A 16,131-nucleotide genomic window follows, 5' to 3' on the forward strand; every position below is an offset into this window, starting at 1 on the left:
AGTGTATGTGGTTTGGCCATTCACAGCTTTCAGTGGAGGATTAAACTACCCTGTTAAAATTCAGGGTATGGGAGTTGTTTCTGATCATGTTTTCACATCAGTTTCTTGTGTATCATTTAGAAATATTTCTACATGCTTTCTGGGATGGCAGAAGTCATCCCAGAGCAAATTTTAGGGCATGGTTCAGGCTCAAGATCTAGGATCTGTTTGGAGTGTGGGGAACAGAGTCCTGTCAGCAGCCGTGGTCCCGGGACTCGGTTCCCAAAGGTAAGCTCCCTGGCAGCCGGCAGTCGTTAAACCAGCTTTGCCTCTGACCTCCTACCACTCTGCTCTTCACTCTTGCTTCCTCCCTTCCACCAGCTTCTCATTCTTCCTATAACTTAAAACTGATAATAGGGTAATTATACAGACCACTTAGTGGGTACCTACTCTGTGCCTGGGCACTGGGCGAGGCACTTTCAGTCTTATTTAATTGCACAGCTACTTGAAGTGGGTATAAGTACACCCATATCTACCCACGAAGGGACAGCCTAGAGAAGTTCAGTAACTTGCCAGTAGGATCGCAGCCAAGACGGCCTGGTTCCAAAGTTCCTGTGCTCAGCCCTCGGGTGTTTGTATAGAACTTTAAGGACACTTAAGTTTGTAGAAGTGTCAGGGCGTTTGTTTAAAGATCCAGTCTCGTTGCCCTTGGCCTGGGGCCATCTGGTCACAGTCCTGAACCTTGGCGTATTTGCTTGGTGTTCACTTAACAGGATCTCCACTTTGTCAGCCCTCCCAGAAGTAGTTCACAAGAAAACTCACAGCTATCAATTCATTACTGCTCCCTATCACTGCCCCACCAACCCTGACTTCTGAAATCTAGCATTTCCGCCAACTTAGAGAGATATGAAGTCTGTGAGGCACATTTCAGAAGTTTAGCGGGTATAGGACTGGAGCTGCCCTCTTAGGCCTCCAAGTGGAAAGACTTCGTTGAAGCCAGTGGGGTTTCCATGACAGAGAAGACTCATGGTTAGGAGAAAGGTAGTCCTGGTAACTGAATCTTATTTCTGAGACGCTTGCAGGCTTTCCTGGCATTTGGTGTAAGTACTCCTCTGGTAAAGGACAGGCATTCTGTCATGGTTAATAATGAATGAGAGTGAAAAGAATTGAGTCGGGCCATTGAATTAGACAGGTGTAAGCATACTGGACGATGAATAAAACACTGTGATGGAAATTGCTCATATAGTCTGCCTAATGCCTCCTGCAGGTTGCAGAAAGATGTCTCCTAGCAGGCAATTTGATTTTTTTCAACAAATTCCTTAGCCAAACAAGTATAATTTCCCTCAAAACTTGCTGTGAATTAATAAAAATGTCAGACTGGAGAATTGAGCTCACTGAATAAAAATGACTGTGTTGCTGAGAAGCTAAGTTTTATTGTTATAATAAATATAATTACAGGTAAATTGAGACCATTTTTGATCCATGACAAACATACATTTCCTGTGTGTATAGCACACAAATAATACACAATGTATTCCACACTTAACAAATGCTTTTTAAAACTTTGAAAGTTAATATATTAGCTTATTAAAATTTGAATATAATACATGTTTTTGGTCACAAACTCTGAGTTTCTTCTCACAGCCCACAAGACAGTCAGCTCCATATCACTATTTTCCTTGTCTACAGCAGTGATAGACACACACTTTTAAAATAAGACTGTATTGTATATAACTGTGTGATGTCATGAGCCTACATTACCAAAAATATATATAAAAGTACATATAAAGAATATGTAATTATGCCTTGACTCTATCCATAAATGACTTGAAGCAGGTAATATATTTGCTTTTAAATGCTATTTACAACATGGACTCTTGAATGATATGTGAATTTGAAAATGAAAAACATATTTTCCAGACTCAAAATGCTGATGTCCTAATGTTATTTATTTAAAAAACTGATTTCCAAGTGGGCAACCCTACCTTAGAAAAAGTCAGATTCAAGGGTTGTACCATAAAATTTCCCATAGTCATTGTGAATGCTATAAAAAAGATGGTACTTGGATTTTTTTCTACACTGACTACAATCCAAGTTATTAAAGTTTAAAACTATATGAAAGCCTTTATGAGGATCCTGAATTGTATTTCCCATTAAAGAAAAGAAATGGCTCAGTGAGTCATGTCTCTAGGTTTCTGTAGAAGAAAAAGCAGAAGGCCGTTGTCAGTTATCTTGAAAGTTAAAACTCAGCACTTAATGTGAATTTAGATGAGTTTAGGAGAGGAGTTTTACGGGCTTCTGTTCCTCTGAGCATCCTGAGGGCAGTGAGAACAGAAGACTTCTGATCTTCCAAACAAAAATCATTATCAAATGGATTTATTAAAGAGCTATGCAGAACAAACTGCAGTCATATGTGTGTAGCTATAGTTGGCTTCCACGGGAATTATCAGTGGCTCTAACGCAGGGCACTTTCAGTTGATTCAGAGTAAAACAATATAAGGCTTGTAACACATGTACAGAAAACTAAAATCAATGTGAAGAATCTCTGTGCGAGTTCTTTATTTTGTTTGCTTGTAAAATTGATGTACTTTGTTTCTTTTTTAACACTCCATTTAAAAACTCCAGCATTTTCATATAAAAGAAAAAGAGAAATTATAGGCTCTTGGCAAATACCTGTGAACAAAAGAATGAAGAAAAGTGATGGGGCCACTTCTGCAGTAGCTTTCCATCAGAGATAATATCTTATCTTGAAGCTAGTGCACCTATTTTTAAAGTTCATTTAATTCCTTACACACTCATGATTTATTTGCATATTGACATAAAAGCTGCCTTCATCATCCATGCCATTATCAATCAGACAAAAAAAATCCATCAAGCACCCACAGGATGCAGAGATCTGTCTTTGAAATGGTGGCATGGTGTTAATCTGTCCTAAAACTAGGAATAAGTTTTTTGAAAGAAGCTATAGTACATTGAGGGATTCCCTGTGGCTCAGTGGTAAAGAATCTGCCTGCCAACACAGGAGACGAGGGTTTGATCCCTGGGTCAAGAAGATCCCCTGGAGAAGGAAATGGCAACCCACTTCAATATCCATGGACAGAGGAGTCTGGCGGGTTGCAGTCCATGGGGTCACCAAAAGAGTCAGACATGAGTTAGCGACTAAACAACAACAGTACCTTGGGAAAGAAGTATTATGATTTTTCTGGGAGGGAAAGTTGCTAAATACTGCAAACTCCTCAGAGAAGCCACAAAATCACCTCTGAAGGTTTTAAGCAACAATTCCCTGAAGCTAGAAGTTATGGGACCAGCAATGTAAAAATTTCACAGTTCTAACATACATCTATCTATGACTGTGAAGACGTGCCTCAGATTTATACATCTAATTGGGTTTAATCTTGAAGATACAAAATGAGAAAATCTATAATGTGTTTTCAAATAATCTGAAATAGCAATCCTATGACAGTTACCAAACTACCACAGTTTTAAACACCACGGCTTGCAGGACTTCACAATACAATCATCTCCAAATACGTCATCAAAAACTCTGGGCAGCAGCTTCTTTCATAAATTCCTCGAGGACAGCTACCACATTTTTGGCTTCAGGCATTTCTTCGTGTTCCACTTTAACAATCTTCAAAAGGATATCTCCACTACCACAGTTCTTTAGGAACATGTAACATTTAAACAAAGCATAATGATTCATTTCTGCCTGCCGGATAAATCTCTTCAAATTATTTGTGTCTTGTATGGCCTAGAAAAAGATTACCCAGTTAACTATGTGTTCAGTGAGATAATAATGAAGCTTGAAAAAGATCTCCTATCCAGCTGAGAACTCAACTATATGTGAATGAAATGTTTGCCTTTTATTTCAATTATTTTAATTGCTAATATGCTTTGCCCTTGATACAACAAAATCTTTGACATAAAGTAAAAATACAAATCTCCTAAATAAGGTGACAACATGCCTCCCCAACAAAATTCTGAACTTTTAGGCATGGAACTACGTTTTTTGTGCTTCCCAACTAAGATATGCCGTAAATTATAAGACGGATGTCCCTAAAATATAAGCAAGCATTCAATTCAATTTATTGGAAATGCAATGATACATACACAGAGGCCACTGAAAACTATAAATGCCTTTGGAAGATTCTAGCTCTTGTTTGTTTTTCAAAAATTAGAACATCATTTTAATTATTATGAATAAGGCTTACAGTGCAAAAACACAGAATAAGCAAATTTGTGGTTAAAACTTGGACTTTACTTGACAATTCATCAAAAAATATAAAGATAGTGTTTATATATAAAGAATGACAGGTAATACCTTTCATTAGTATTGCCTTTACTATTTCTAATGTCACTATATCATAGTGGATACATCTGCTCCATCAAAATGTCTTTCTGTTTATTTGCTAATACTAAACGAACATGAAAAAATGTTCAGCCTGAATAATAATTAAAGACAGATTTGAATAGCTATAGAGTGCCAACATTAAAGTAATAAAAATAAATAAGACTGATAAAAAACTGTTATATTAGGTTCTGCATAGAAAACCCATACACATTGCTGAACATTCTGTAATTTCTTCCTATTTTTTTTGAACTGCAAGCTGGCAATTTGTAATAGAAACCAAAACATTAAAACCCTTGACTTGGTAATCCCACTTTTGGGAATATACATTAAGGTAATAATCCAAATGAAAAAAATACCATCCAGCAATGCTCCTTCTGGACATCTCTCTGAAGAAAACCAAAGCATCTACTCAGAAAGATATCTGCAGTGCCATGTTCCCTGAAGCATCACCAACAACAGCCAAGACATGGAAACAACCCAAGTGTCAACTGATGGGTGAATGGACAAACTGTGGTATATACACACAATGGAATACCACTCAGCCAGTAAACAGAAGAATGAGATCTGCCAACAAGGGCTTCATGCTAAGCGAAACAGGTTCTACAGAGAAAGACATCTACATGTGGAATCCAAATATATATATATTTTTATATAAATATATAAAAAAACAACTCATGGACTCAGAGTACAGAGGCAGCAGATAGGGAGTGGGAGAAATGGGTGGACTGTTTTGGTTTTGGTTGAAACAAATTGAAATTTTTACATACAAATAAAAATAGTGATATACCAGTGTCACCTGTCAGGCTGGCAAAGACGAAAAGTTTAGATACCCGGTGGTGTCTGGGTTTGGGGAAACTGGCACTTTCAATGCTATTGGTATAAATGGAAATTGAGGATTATAGTTTTGAAAGTGTTCTAGTTAACAGACATTATAGCTGTGAAGCAGATTTGTTTCCTGGTCACTGGTACTAACTAAACTTTGTGACAAAGATTATATGTGGCACTTGGCACACAGCCAATTAGTTACCTTTAGTTTAAAGTTCTCCAGGACTTGTCGAAAAAGAAAAGGGTTACCTCCTTCAGCACCATTCATAAAAGCCTGCATCCAATCCTCACAAAACCGGTTGCTCCCTATAAAATATTTTAGAAAAATGAATAAAAGTAACATCACAAGACATTTATTCTTCCTTTCTTTTTATTTTCTTTTTTAAATTGAGGTATAATTGAACCATGTAACATTATATAAATTTCAAGTGCACAGCACAAGGATTCAATATTCGTATACATCACAATATTCTTTCCTCATTTATAAAAACACTTATAATGAATTATTTAAGGCTTCTATATTGGTCTAAAAAAACCTTAACTCACCACCTGGCTAAGAAATACCAAACTGGTCGAAGCTCCCACATGCATCTTCCTAGCTGCATCCCCCTATTTTCCCATCAGAAAGGATTATCATGCCCATGTCTTTCTTTAAACCTTTGCCACATACTTTATCTCTAAGCCCTATATAGTGTAAAAAAATTTGCATGTTAAAACTGTACTTTTCTTTAACAGCTCTTTCACTATATAGTATGTTTGGATGCTATACGGAGAGATATAGCTCTACTTTACTCGCTGTCACGGCTGTATAGTATTCCACTGTATGAGTGTAACAGCTTAGCAGTTCTCCTGTTGACAGACACTTGAGTTGCTTTCAGTTCTTTCCTTGCAAACAGTGCCCTTATGAACGTCTTGTATTTGTCTCCTTGTGTACATACATAAGAGTTTCTCTATATACCTAGGAGTAGAATTGCTAGGCATGTCATGATTTCCATGTTTCTAGAAATGCTCTTGTTTTTGGCGATTTGGGGATAAACATGTAAAACTGCACAGGGCAGGGAGGATAACTTTGTGTCATTTGTTGTCCATGTGAAAACAGTGATTGACAAGGCTGTTCCCAGGGTTGTGGCTCACCTGCATTGTGGAACTGAGGCTGGGAGCTGCTGCAGTCGATGATCACAGACTTCTGCTGCTCCTCCGTCATGGCCATGCACAAGGATGTCATGGTGCCTTCGTGAATAAGGCCTTGGAGACTAGCCACGCTCAGAAACCTGCCATACATACAATCTTTTTCCACAAAGTATATTACAGGATGGGAGGGAGAAAGCAAATTCATTCTGCATTGCGTGGTGGGGGAGTTCAAAACAGAAATATCAGACTGGCTGAGGAAAAGGTGCTCTCTTTGCAAAACTGTTCTTTACCTGTGAATGTCTCTCTTTGTTTTTTCATCTGATCCTTTAACCTCAACAGGAGTATAACTCAGAGCCTATGAGAGAAAAATAACGCCCAGTTGATACACGTATGCCAATTTTCCTTGCAGAGCAGCTAGTGACTAAACGTCGCCTCCCCCAACAACCACCGCACCAGACCATGTTTGCTGGACACCGCCCCGGAGCTCTCCAGAGCTGTGTTCAGCTGCTCACTGATGGTCGGGAACCTAGCCTTACTACCTGGGCTTGAGGGGCTGTCCAGGCTCAGCTGCATCCACCCACCACATGAAAAATGAAAAACCTGGCCACTTACTCAAGCCTTCCCCACTGTCCAGATATTCTATTAAATATTTTATTTGGGCATTTTTATATAGTTAAAAATTACTTTGGATTTCCATTTTCCTCTTCAAATTGTTTTAGAAATCACATGTCTCCCACATCACTTCAAAAAGTAATTATTTTAGAGAATTCCCTGGTAGTCTAGTGGTTAGGATTCAACACTTTGACTGCTGTGGCCCGGGTTCAATACCTGGTTAGGGAACTGAGTTTCTATAAGCCGTATGGCACAGCCAAAAAGAAAAAGTGATTAAAATGTTTTATTGTATTAGAAGATAGTATTCGCAACTCTACCTTCGTAGTGTAACTTTCTGGATCTGTGTAAACAGAGTGCGGTGTATCCTTATTGCAAGCATAGTCTGAATGAATATTCAGAGGGCAGGTGGAAGTAATAAGTAATGTTCAGAGAAAATAAGTATGTCTTTAAGTAAACCAAACTATGCCAAAGTGATCCTCAATGAAGGAAATACTTTCGTTTGGGCAATACTTACAGCATGTAGCAGAAAGGTGAGCTTCTCCTGAAAGAGATGGACCACCCTTTGGATGGGGCAAACAACATCTGCAAACCAGCTGCTCAGGTAAGACTGGATGTGGTTCTCCCCACCACTTTCCTAGATTAAGAGAGAATGTCATTTGCTTTGATCTAAGCCTTCACCTTAATTAATACACTTAACATTTTCTTCATGATACTCTTGGCAGTGAAAAGAAATGGGGACCAACACCTCCTTCTTTTTTAAGCTAATGCCACCAATTAAAACAAAAGGAATTGTAGGAATTTCCTGGCAGTTCAGTGGTTAGGACTCTGCCCTTCATTGCCAGGCACCTGGGTTCAATTCCTGGTTGGGGAACTAAGATCCCAAAAGCAGAGAGGTACAGCCAAAAAACAAAAAAAGGAATTGTGATATAACTTTGCTGGGCTTGTTAGGCAGAGAGGGGATTAATTCAGTACTGCATTAAAAAAAAAAACACACTAAAACATGCATTATATAAAATGAAGAAACTAAAAAAATACAAAATAAAATGAAGAAACTGACTTAATAGGGTTCTATGCTATTTCTTCACTGAAAGGAGTTAGGGCATTTACATGTCCATCTCCTCCCACTGTGCTGTGAACTCCCAGAGATACTCTCTTAATAATCCTTATCTCCAAAAATTAATGAATAAAACTCTTTAAGGGGAGGAAAAAAAATCCTCATCTCCCCAAGCATCTGGTACAGTTTCCGAAACATCTATGGATGAGCTTATAAAGGGCCTGTTGAATGACTGAAGGAACGCAGACAGCTCACTAACATTTGAAAGCGAACAGGGAAGGACAGAGGTCAACACATCAAAGTGCTCAAGCCCACTCCGGTGTGGTCGGACACACTGCCAGGAGCTCATCCAGCTTCCCTGGCTCTGCTGCTCCCTAGGGACTGGTGGGAGCACCCCATCCTGGGAGAGCAGCTACCCTAGACTTGCTTGTATCCCTGGCTCACTCCGATGCTGTCATTCCCCTCTGTACTGCCTTGTAAGCACAGGCATGACAAGGAAAAGGAATTATTACCACCTGTAATGGGTAGAAAATTTATGAGTTATACTTAACTCCAACAAACCAAACGCACAGTATTTAAAAGGTATGGATAAAGGAATCAATATGGATGTATCTAATTCACAAAAGATCGATTAATGAATAACGGGATGTTTCTAAACATCTTTGAGGTTGAGTTCAAGGACAGTCATCCCGTTGCACAGCATGTCTCTGGTGCCAACGGCTTCATAAGCCATTAGTTCTGTCCAGAGTATAAATCCTATGTCTAGAAATCAGGAAAGCAGCATCTTCTTCCTTGATTGGCATGTGACCGTATACCTTTGAACTTAATGGATTGAATTTTTCATAGATACAAAACATCACAAGCAGTCTTGTGAAACTTAGAGCACTGTGTCCCTTGCTCCTCTTAACAGCACTTTCCTACTAGCCCACAAAGTAGCACATTTTCAGAATTTAAGTGTCTGTGCCCACCTGGATGCTTTGATAAGAACAGCAGTCACATAATGTTAGTCATTTGGGTCTTTAAAAATATTAATGCAATTGTCTTACCTCACAGTTCATGTTATTTTTCAGCCCTTGAATGTATTTGTCCAATTCAAGCCTGAAAGTATGTTCTTAAGGAAGTGATAAAGGATGAATCAAGACAGGGTTTTATCTCTCAATGGATAATAGGAAAATCTCTTAAATATCTGTTGGTTAAAACAAGCCACGATATGGGAATTTCTTGGCAGACCAGTGGTTAGTACTCCATGCTCTCACCACCTAAGAGCTCAGTTTCAATCCCTGGTTGGGGAACCAAGATCACACAAGCCGAGTGGCCAAAAATAAATAAATTCATGATAAAAACAAGTGAAGACAAACTGGTTGTATGAAGGTATGAGATTGAAGTTAATGCATAAGAGGTAGAAAGGCTTTTCGGGGGTTGGTAGTGATAATCCTCCACTTGCCTGCCAGCATTTCCTTCCTGATATCCTCAGAGACCAAAGAAAGGATATAGCTCAAGTCCTTTTTCAGACCCTCCTAAAAAACAGACCACATACTCTGAAGACTTCTGCTCAGAGTCCGTTGATGCTGTTTGGGGAAGCAGTTTTTCTTGCTGGAAAAGGCAGTAATAACAACCGACTCGGTAGCCTGGAATTCTAGAAAAGAAAGAAAAAGCTAAAATGCATTCTTTTGACAACTCATGTATGTTGTTTTGTAGGCTTCTCTGAGTGCTGGTCATCCTGATCTGGCAATATCGTTAGACTGCTCTGTAATTTAGAGCTTCCCAGACTTCTCCTTGGTTTACTGGTAACAACAGACGAAAGTGAACCTTCATCGTAATGGGCTTTAGCTAAAGCAGCACCTAACAAACACAGAATTTCTTTGAATTCTTCTGTCTTATGTGAAAAATTCATACAAATTCCACTCTTGTTCACGGTTTACCCATGTTTACATGGTTTATCTGTGTTTTCCCTCCCATAAACATACACGAATCACTGAAGCTCCAGGAGGATGTGAAGTGTTGACCCTGTGGTCTTACCTTTGGGATGTGGCCTCATACTCCTGAAGGGACTCAATGCCAATATCATGGTCTGAAGTGAACTACAATCAAGGGGTGTAATGGAAAGATGGCTGGAATTCAACCAAGGACACCTATATTTAAGCCTGAATTCCATCAATGTGACTGGCCTTAGGAACTTAACTTCTCTGAGTTTATTTCCTCATCTGAAATAGGAAGTAAGAGTATATGCTTTATCACCCCTTTGTAAGGAGAATGGCATTGAAGCTTGTGAAAGCCCTTTACAACTGTACAGTGTACAATTTCAGTTTTGGTAATGAGCTCATTTCTCCCAAGTACAAGACTAAATATGTACCCTTAGCAGGAAGGGTCTCTGCCATTCAGTTAATTTCATTCCTCAAAAGTGTGTGTGTGTGTGTGTGTGTGTGTGAGACCCACGGCTCAGCTGCCAGGAAACAAAGATGAACTTTGCAGGTCTAGCCAGAGTTGATCTTTTGGAGTTTCTCATCGCTTCCCATATTTAGCTCAGAAATAAAACCTCAGGACACAGCACATTTTACACTTACCTCAGCTCTACAGCTGCAACATTACCCAGCCCTTCAAAGACTGCTCCCTTAGAAAGACGCTTCGCGATGAAACTGCGTAGCTCTGGCTCCACTTCAGATGGTAGATTAGTATCCACTAAGGAGAGGCTTGACAAATGAAAGACACATGTTCCTTAGCAGTGGACTCTGCATTTATACCCAGTAAGTCAGACAGGACATTGCTAAAAGCCCTCACTAAGGACTCGGCAGAGCTTTCTGTTTGGGTCCTGTTGGTGAGGCTTCTAGGGATGTATGTCACCAAGTACGATCTGCCTCATCTGTTTAAAGTAGTCCTACCTTTCTAGCTCATTCTCTTTAGTATTATGACTCCACTGGGACCCCTCAAACCCACTGACCTTACCTCTTTTTCACAGTAACCTCAAGTTTCTCATCCTCACCTCCCTTCTCCTTACCCAGCTTAAATTCCACGGCCAGTCATTACGATCACCGCCCCGCATACATTCTCATTCAACCCCTTTGTTTTCGCCTCCTGGTATTTGCTTAGCAAAGCTTCAGCCCTGCTTAGTCCAGTTCTCTACCTAGTCTGCACCTGCCCCTGTGCAGCTGAATGTGGCTGGACAAAGCCCACCACCACAGTGGCTAGTCTCATTTGAAATCAATGACCACCAGCCACCAGCGGGCCCTGACCGCTGCCCAGCTCTCATGCCATCTCCTGGTCCACTCACATCTTCTACTATTTCATGCCTCCTCTTCTTCCCTCAAACCTCCAACTACCCACTGCCCATGAATAAACACACCAGCTCAGTGATTATTTATGACCTAGACACACACATTTCAGTTTGGTTGAGATTAGAATATAAACAGAAACTATAATTTGAATATGTAAGAAGATTTTCCATCACCAAACTTCCCAACAGAGAATATGAACCCAATATGCCTCACATCTTTGGTTCCACATTAAGGAAAATTTCAAACACTGAAAAGTAGAAAGAATAATATAACGAACCTACATGTACCAACCAACCTACATGACCAATGTAGGTATAGGACCTACGTATAGCACTGGGAACTCAATACTCTGTAATGGCCTATATGGGAAAAGAATCTAAAACAGAGTGGATGTACGTATATGCAAAACTGAGTCACTTCGCTGTACACCTGATACCAACACAACATTGTAAGTCAATTATATTCCAATAAAAATTATAAAACATTTTATTTTCATCTGTACTCCCATGTTGTCCATACCCTCCACCTCCCAGACTTATTTTGGACTTTTTTGTTTTTACACTTTTGATTTTGTATTGGGGTATAGCCGATTAACAAACAACACTGTGATAGCTTCAGGTCAATAGCAAAGGGACTCAGCCATACACACACATGTATCCATTCTCCCCCAAACTCCCTTCCTGTCCAGGCTGCCACATAACATTAAGCAGAGTTCCATGTCCTCTACAGTAGGTCCTTGTCGGTTACACATTTTAAATATAGCAGTGATTACATGTCCATCCCAAACTCCCTAATTATCCCTTCCCCCAGTCCTTCCCTTCTGGCGAACCATAAGTTTGTTCTCTTAAGTCCCATACTTATTTTGAAGCAAGTTCCAGGCATCATATTATTTCATCCCTAAACTTCTCATTACATATCTCTAAAAAATGAGGATTTAAAAAATATATATGTATGTATCTATAACCACAATACTGTTACAGCACCTGAAAAATTTCTTAAATCATCCATCATCCAGCCTCTCGGTGAACATAATATTTTTGTACTATACCCTACTTTGCATCAAGTGTTGAGGTTCATTCATTCCTTCCCTTAGTAAATATATATTAAACATCGACCCTATGCCAAGTACCTACCACTCAAGGTTCTAGGCACGGAGACATCAATGAACAAAAGAGACAGCAATCACTGCTGGCTTGGAGTTGACACTGCAGTATGCAGCAGCAGAGCTATGAAAGGGTATTCAATGGGAGGGGGTAGGGAGAGGAGGATTTTAAATTTTTTTTTTTTAATTTTTTGATACTCATATGATATTGAATATTTACTGGAGTTCCAATCAAGAAGCTCAGAATAACTGTCTGCCTAATCAACATGGTGCTAATCACCACGGTATGTGGCTCTGCCCCAGCCTTGAATAAATGAATAAAGGAAAATAAGATGAGGTTCCTAGGGGTGAAGGGGGCTTGATGGTTTCATTCAGGGAAAGCTGAGGGCAGATAAGGTACCCATTGACATCTGCATGCCAGAGATGCCCTTAGGAGAAAAGCACATACACGGCTTAAGGCCAAGCTGTTTTTACCTGAAATCATCACCAGAGGGAGTTTCTGCATTTGTGCCACCTGGGCTTCCATCATCGCTGTCCGCTCGCTGCTGTGCCAATCTGCTCGCCACAAAACCAATTCAGTTATGAACTATGGGCTCTAAGTCAAGTGGAGTATGCCCTCCCTCCCCCAGCAAGCAAGGAAGGGGGCAAACAGACCACTAAAACTGCTGCAAGGTAGAAATACTTGAACCCCGTCCTCCTCCGCCTAGCTTCAATGACAGGGAAACCCCACAAAACAGCGCTGACAGGAGCCCCTTCTCTCTCCAGGCCACTTAAAGGGTAGAGGAAAGCCTAAATTAAATATCCAGAAATGTCAAGGAAATTTTCTCTTAAATGCACACTTTACAGGGAATTCCCGGGTGGTCCAAGTAGGACTCGGCACTTCCACTGCGGGGGGAACCAAGATCCCACAAGCAGCCCCAACAAAAACAAAAAGACTTTACAGGGCCAAAAGAGCCCCAGGAAGTCGGCTCTGGAGGAGGGAGAAGAGGCAGCAAGGACAGACGGTAACCAGAAGGTGGGGGGAGGGAAGAGGGGTGGGGACGGAGGAAAGCGGGGAGACAATGACAGGAAGTAAAGGGGGGATGGGGATTGACTTTATTGAGCGTGCAAGGCACTGCGCTAAACAAAAGCAGAGGTGACAGGAAGGGGCTGAGAAGATGTCAAGGACACAGCGCTGAGGCATGGGAGGACCAGGCGCAAAAGTCCAGGATTGGGGCCCGGGAAGTATGGCGTGAGGCGAGGAGGGCCCTGAGGGCCAGAGACCTTGGCTGGGAGGGGAGAAGACTGCGTTTGGGAGCCGCCAAGCTGCGGAACCCGGAGTGGGCTGCGGGGCCGGGCGGCGGGGCCGGGGCGGGGCCACAAGGGCGGCCGGGCGCTGCACCTGCTTCCGCGGTAGCTGTAGAGACAGTAGTGGCTGCTGGGCGGCGGGTCGAGTCTCCGCTCCTCGGCGGAGCCGCCCTCTTCGCTGCTCTCTAGCTCCTTTTCATCCCCATCCAGCGATTCCTGCAAGGAGGGGAGCATCGCGGCGGCCTCTGAGCGGCCCTGCGTCCCCGCCAAACCGCTCCCCCGGTACCCTACAGTCCTCTATGGCCGGGCTCGTCCGGCTCCCGGCCCTCGCGCATCTGCGTTCCGCTGGTTTCCCGGGCTCTCAGTCGAGAAAGCTGGAATGCCCCCTGATTTTCCTGTCTTCTTTTTCTCACATCATTCAGGTCTGTGCAGAAACGTCACTTCCTCAGAGACAACTTCTTAACCGCCCTATGCAAAACATCCCCCTGGCACCTCCACTGCTGTCGCATCAGTCTCTAACCTATCCCCTTATATTGCTTAATTCTTCATCCCAGTTATCACCCCGACAAGATGTGTTTACTGTCTCTGCTACTAGAATGCCATCTTGTTCACTGCTATACCCTCTGTCCTAGCCCGTGCCCTATGCGGCTCAAAAACTGCCGAATTAGTTTTAAGATTTTGTCACGTCAGAAAAAAGAAAAGATTTTTGTAACGCCTAGGCATCTTTTTCTTGCACGTTTTACCTTATCACCGTATTAAAGATAATAAAGTACACCTACATCCCTTAACTTTATATAGAAAAATGGTAGCTAACATTTATTAAGCATTTTCTGTGTGAGGACTTTTCTAAGTGCTTTACAAATACTTATTCATTTAATTCTCACAACCCCATGAGGTAGATATTATTATTATCCCATTTGACAGAAGAGTAAGCCAAGGCTAGAATTACTTGACTTGTCCACTGGAAAATAAGGTTGTACGTGGCAGTGCTCAGTCATATCCCACGCTTTGTCACCCTGTGGACTGTTGCCCGCCAGGCTCCTCTGTCCATGGAGTTTTCTAGGCAAGAACACTGGAGTAGTTGTCATTTTCTACTCCAGGGGGATCTTCCTGACCCAGGGATGGAACTTGCATCTCTTGCATCTCCTATATTGGCAGGCAGATTCTTTACTACTGGAACACTTGGGAAGCCCCAATAAGTGGCAGAGTGGCTTTCAAACCCACTGACTCCAGAACTCAAGACCACAAAATTAAAGATGACTTGACCTAAATTTATGTCTTAAAGCCATTTATTTGGACAGTTAATCTCAGGGGTTTTTTGTTGTTTTCACTTCTTTAGATCTTTAATTTCTTACAACAATATTTTGGTTTTTCAGAGTATAAGTTCTGAATGTTTGTTAAATTTTTATTCTTTTTGATGCTATTATAAATGAAATTTTCTTAAATTCTTTTTCAGATTGCTGTTGCTTGTGTATAGAAGTACAATTGATTCTTGTATATTGACCTTTGTTTTAAAATTTTATTTTTTAATTGAAGGATAATTGCCTTACAATATTATATTGTATATTGATTTTGTATTGTGAACTTTGCTGAACTCTTATTAGCTCTAGGTTTTTAAAAAATGTATTCCTTAGAATTTTCTGTATATAAGTGTTTCAGTTTTCTAGGGTTCCTGTTAAAGTACCAAAGGCTGAGTGGTTTAAGTAACAAAATTTATTTTTTTGGAGGGCTGTGCACCTTGGGGTCCCAACAGTAAAAGTGCTGAGCCCTAACCACTGGACCACCAAGGAATTCCCTAAACAACAGAATTTATCGTCCCACAGTTCTACAATTTTAAGTCCAAAGTCAAGCTGTCAGCCGGGTTGGTTCCTTTGGAGAGCTGTGGGGAAAGAGTCTGTTCCAAGTTTCTCTCCCTGACTTACGGAGGCTGTCTTCTATATCTCTTCATATTGTTTTCCTTCTATTCCTAACTCTCTTACAAAAAAATTCCCTTTTTGTGGTTAGCGGTTCATGCTTTCACTCCAAGAGGCATGGTGCAGCCAGAAAAAAATGTGGGTGGGGTGGGGGAGTTGAAGTAATTTACACAGTCACAGAGGAAGTATGGAGCTGAGTTAGAGTTGAGTTTTGTAAAACATTTTGGCTCAATAGTGAGAACAGTGGATTGGAGTCTGAGAGGCACGTCAGAGAATGTGACAGTAACCTGGATAAGAGATCAAACTGGTCTGCAGTAGGACATTAGTTGCAGAAAAGCATTTTATTCATTCTTCCTAAAACAAAAAATAAGATAATTCTATTTATTTATTTATGCCATGTAGGATCTTAAGGGTCCACTAACCACTGGACGACGAAGGAATTCCCTACAACTCCCTTAAGCTCTCCCTTTTTTTCATCTGTATTAACCGGGTGTTAACAATGGCACCTACATCACAGGTTTGTGGGACAAGTAATGTAAAACTTACACCTTGTCTGGCACACAAATGCTTCATGGATACCCGCTATTATTTTTTTCCTTTTAATA

At 40.9% G+C, this 16,131-nt stretch overlaps 1 protein-coding gene and 1 non-coding gene across 2 annotated transcripts; one reads left to right on the forward strand and one right to left on the reverse strand.

Moving 5' to 3' along the window:
• Window positions 1-1,399: 1,399 nt before the first annotated feature.
• Window positions 1,400-14,031, reverse strand: C19H17orf75 (chromosome 19 C17orf75 homolog). The gene is made up of 10 exons (XM_070390431.1): window positions 13,708-14,031; window positions 12,801-12,881; window positions 10,517-10,642; window positions 9,445-9,588; window positions 8,999-9,056; window positions 7,413-7,532; window positions 6,577-6,641; window positions 6,290-6,426; window positions 5,358-5,461; window positions 1,400-3,730 (listed from the first exon to the last, which is right to left on the reverse strand). Exons 1-10 carry the CDS (start codon window positions 13,845-13,847, stop codon window positions 3,515-3,517), a joined length of 1,191 nt encoding a protein of 396 aa, XP_070246532.1. The 5' UTR covers window positions 13,848-14,031; the 3' UTR covers window positions 1,400-3,514.
• TRNAQ-UUG (transfer RNA glutamine (anticodon UUG)) lies at window positions 7,055-7,126 on the forward strand. Its single transcript has one exon. It is a non-coding gene; the product is annotated as a tRNA-Gln (tRNA).
• Window positions 14,032-16,131: the final 2,100 nt, after the last annotated feature.

This window comes from Bos mutus, chromosome 19, assembly GCF_027580195.1.
Source record: "Bos mutus isolate GX-2022 chromosome 19, NWIPB_WYAK_1.1, whole genome shotgun sequence".
Lineage (NCBI taxonomy): Eukaryota > Metazoa > Chordata > Mammalia > Artiodactyla > Bovidae > Bos > Bos mutus.